The sequence below is a fragment of the Papilio polytes genome, unplaced genomic scaffold (genome assembly GCF_000836215.1).
Source record: "Papilio polytes unplaced genomic scaffold, Ppol_1.0 DF823958.1, whole genome shotgun sequence".
Lineage (NCBI taxonomy): Eukaryota > Metazoa > Arthropoda > Insecta > Lepidoptera > Papilionidae > Papilio > Papilio polytes.
The window spans coordinates 631,785-636,656 of NW_013525246.1; the positions used below are offsets into that span (position 1 = coordinate 631,785).

At 32.7% G+C, this 4,872-nt stretch overlaps 1 protein-coding gene across 1 annotated transcript in view; it reads right to left on the reverse strand.

Annotated features, from left to right (window-relative positions):
- Window positions 1–3,952: 3,952 nt before the first annotated feature.
- LOC106101675 (netrin-1-like) overlaps window positions 3,953–4,872 on the reverse strand; it is a 97,329-nt gene continuing 96,409 nt past the window's right edge. Inside the window, exon 6 of the mRNA XM_013280983.1 lies at window positions 3,953–4,849. Coding sequence (XP_013136437.1) covers window positions 4,661–4,849 — 189 coding nt within the window. The 3' untranslated portion in view covers window positions 3,953–4,660. The remainder of the gene's footprint in view (window positions 4,850–4,872) is intronic.

Genomic DNA, 4,872 nt, shown 5'->3' on the forward strand with positions numbered 1-4,872 from the left:
TGAATACTTGTAACGGGTCACCTCCCACAACGTATAGCCCACTAGACTATAGCGTATTGCGTTACCCATACAATGCATGATTAAAATGTGCGCGCAGTTTGAGTTTCAACACAAAGAAAGCTATTATCGACTATTGTGTGGAATTACAGGCTCGCAGCTAACGGTGCGTACACACTCGTTGAGGAATAATATTTATTTAAATGATTTGTTTGTTTATAGTTAAACGAGTGGTTTCTCTAGATATCTGGTTAGTAATTTTCTCCGGTAGCTATGAGTACTTAGTCCCTGTAATTTTTGTGTTTGAAATTTTATTATTCTTACTAATATTATGAATGTGAAAGTTTAGATGGATTTGTAAGAGTTTTTCGTCCACACGAATTAATGGATCTCGATAAAATTGGGCATAGATGTAGAACAGTGCTTTTAATTTTTTTAGTTCCATGACGGAGTCGCAGAAGAAAGCTAGTAACACGTTTCTTTATGTTTTTGTCTTAGTAGTATTTTCTAAATGACATAAAGGTCTTTTTTATATTTTAGTTTGTAGACAAATATAAAAGGTTTCAATTATTTATTGTAATTGGACCTTTATTCATAGTGTCTGCGATCTGAATAACATAACAATAGAAGAGCGCATCGTGAACTGGCTTCGAGACCTGTTAAGCTCGAGACCTAGGATACACTGGCCATTGTCTGTTATTGATCTTTATGTATTCTGTCGCCCTTGTTCGGAAACTCTTTGATTTATTAGAAATCTATTAAGCCTGCTACACACGCCCAGATAAAATCAAACTGTTCCGATAAAAATGAGCGTGTGTAGCGGGCTTTAAACTTTATTGTTCCATAATCAAAACTCTACAGATTAAACACGTGTGTTTATTATTACGGTGAGCATAAGATATGTGGGAATTTTATGTTTATCTTGATACTAGTTAATGAGAAGTTATGTGAAGTCTTAAGTTGACTAGATAATAAAAAAATGTGGTCAAATATTATACAGATTTTCTAATTGTATCATTCTGTTATAAGTACAAGTGTTTCCAATATAGTTGGGAAAGTTTTGCTACGATGTGCTACGCGGCTCTACGCGGCCATTTTAGGTGGAAGAGGGTAGAAGGGAGCGGAAGTCCTGTGGGAAATCATCGGGAAATGTTGCCACGTGAGCGACCAAGTGTCGTTAGATGTGTTTTATTGTCTTTACAAGTTGTCTATTCCACGTGCCTCGTGTAGACAACTTTATTGATTGCTCTTTTAATGCTGATTACTCCTGTATCTTTTGGGAATAACAGAACACTGGTAAACGTAAGGGGTAGACAGAGTATAAATTGCCTTAATTTTTTCTTAGTTAGCCTAAGTTTTTTTCTTATTAATGTTATAAATACGAAAGTTTAGATGGGTGGATGGATGTATGGATGTTTGTTAGAGTTTGTAGCCTAAACGACTGAACGGTGTTTGATGAACTTTGGCATGGATGCAGAGGATAGTCTGGGAGAATACATAGGCTACTTGTATTTGTTTTTTTATACCGCGCGGACGGAGTCGCGGGCGAAAGCTAGTTTATAATAAATTTCAAGTTATTATAATTCTCTTTTGATTGTATTAATAAGTTTAGATGGTTATTTAAATACAGATATTTTTTATATTAAACAATTGCATGTCATGATTTTCGTTTTCCTGTATGAATCAATCTTGTTGGATATAAGTTTGTAGTCCTTCTGATAATTGTAGATAACATGAGTAAATAAATAGACAATATTCCGTATATATAACCAATAACATTTATTACATCACAGGAGTAGGGTACATAAAAACACAATTCAAGATCTTTCGCGAATAAGAAACGATATTTTTATCCGACCATAAATAATTCTCGTAACATTGTTTATGGTCTGATAAAAGTTTGTTATCAATTGACATTCCCTTACAAATATAAACCTATAAAATAAAATAATTATTACTTTATAAAGAGCGTAAAATATTAATTGATTCAAACGGAATAGTCTTCAGTCATAATTTAATTTAATTTCCAAAATAAACCAGATTTTTTTTGTTATAGTTTATATTCAAGGTTATTTATATAAAAAAACATATAACAAATGAAAAATAGCTTATAATAAATATATAGAATAAAGTAGGCCGAGCGAATTATTTTCTCATGTTTACAAAAATCGCGTTCAGTTGTAATAAATTAACACGAACGAATCGAAAAACATAATATTCATCTTACGGGCAAAATTAAACAATATTCACAGGTTTTATAGTTAATAAAAATCCACTATATTTTATATTTACGTTCAGACAATATTATAATTTTAGAAATGTATTTTAACGCACTATTTTCTTGTTATGTTTTTTAAGTAACGGAACACGAGAGAGCGTTTGAAAAGCGCGCCAAAACACATTTCTGTCAAAGATTACGAAATCTATAGATATGCATAACTAGAAACAGGTTAATATTTCATTCTACAACTAAATATACTTTTTACAATCCGTAGTACATTCAAGCGAAATTTCTAAGTCATTTTTAGTATTTTAAACTAAATGTATGTTTAATTTCGTTTTAAATGTGCATCGATATAACCGCCATTTTGAATTAGCACTGATTAGTCAGGAATAAATCTAGAAGTATTTTTGAACAATGATCAATACAATAACCATCAACAATTTTGATCCATTATTTTGTCTATGGTAATAGACTTAATATAGTAAATTGTTCAAACTCAGTTTGATTTGAGCTATTGTACGGCTAACGGTTATCTATGGGATCGCATAAATAATTTTGACAGCACAATTTTGAATGATCATTCAAGTGTACCTCTCTATATTGTTGCGTCTACAAAATTGTATAAAACCATAAATTGATTTATTGTAAGTATTCATAAGTCAATTGAAATTATTAAAGACGCAAATTTAAAACGAAATTCACTAAGCTTATTAATGCTAATAATACTGTACACACCTCCATTAGTTTAACGGATGTTCAAATGATTACTTAGCCACAGGTTTGCCGATAACTGCCCCTCCAATGTACCGTCACCATCGGCAAAGCTACCGTGCGAGTACTTAAACTCTATTACTGACAGTAGACTCTATAAAAGGCGCTCTAAAACGTATAAGAGCTTTGGCAAGAGAATTTTTAAATTGAAATTTGTATCAACTTAATAATTCTATCAACTATTTTATAAATAAATGTAATCCTTACAGCATACGTATATTTAAATGAGGTACGTTGAACCACTGACTAAATATTTGCGGCGTTGGATATTTATTTATTTTTTTGAAAAAATGACCTATTTTATATTATGTACAATCATGGGCTTAATAAAACATTTGTCAAGAATACAAAAAATGTGGTAACACTAATTCGACAGCACACTAGCGCCATTTTAAACAAACATTTGAGTTTGTGTTATTTTTCTGGTATTGAAATAGTAAGTACAGAAAAATAAGTTATCAGTGAAATGTTTCTACGAAAGAAAACGAATACATACGAATATGTTTTGGGAAAACGATTTCAGTAAGTAATTGTTCAAAGTCGTCTCTCGGGCATCGTAAGAGCGGAACATAATCAGCACATTAGAGAGAGCCAAATTATCTTTGGGAATTAGTCTATGTTGTAAAACATTTTATATTACACTTGTTACTACTAATCCGTCCCGACTTTCCCTGGCAGGCAAATATAATTCTCAGGTCTTTACTGTCATCCATACATTTCTCGATGATGTCCGGTGTATTTCAGTGTCTATGTTATTTAGTGAGCTTTCTAAGGTAAACCTATTTTTGAAATTGCACCGATAATTTCCGAGCCTAAACAGTGCAAAAGACATCTTCATTATTAGTTGGTTAGGATAGATTTCTTTCAATTTTAGACTTCAAAGATTTCAAGAAGCGTTTTATCAAAATATTTTAGATGATTTTGCTTTATGTTCTATTGTCAAAAACTTAATTAATTTAATGAAACGACAATATTTAGTGTCTATTTTTATAAGATGTGTATTTTCAGTAAATATTTTTGACAAATGTTTTGCGATAAAGCCAATTGTACTTACAATATGTGTGTAATAATCTAACAATTATACAAAATGCTTTAAATGGAACAAAACTTAATCTAGTTTAATATTGATAGGTTAATAAATAATATTTTTATATACATTCGTCAACAAAGTCCGTAATTATTGTTTTGAATATTAACATATGACCGTATTGACGAACATATATGATCACTAACAAAATCCTAGGAAGGAAAAATTAAGTCACGAGTTTTGTTTTTTGGCATTTTAAACGTTTAAAGAAAACAATCCGAGTTTAATTAAGATTTTTTTAATCTACATTCATAACTGTCAGACATAATCGAACTGTCATTTAAAATTTAATTTCGTTTAATAGTTAAGTTTTCCATCGACACACTAAAGTTATTCTTACACTCGACTAGGTTAACATTTAACTGGATTAAGTAATGAGAAATCTAAGTTAGCGTATGGCAGTAACATTCGATACTTATCAATTCACAGTTTGCACGGAATATAGACGGACAAATTCAAATAAGACATCGTTAGATTGGTTTCCTTGGCGGCGCCACCGTCGCGAGATGGCGGCGCCACTGTCGCAAGATGGCGGCGCCACTATCGCAAGATGGCGGCGAGCGACGCGCGGCAGCTGTCAGTTAGTGACAGTTGACGGCGCGCCGCTGCAGCCGGCGGATGCGCCTGTGCCAGTCGTCGCGCCACTCCAACAGGAGGGTTCTCTCTCCGACCGTGAGGCCGGCCATGCCAGATGACGCTCCCTCTTTTTCCACTCCTAGGATTAGGTAGGACCTGTCCAGAAACATACAGTTTAGACTGAATCTATACTTCTACACTGATATAATAAAATGTA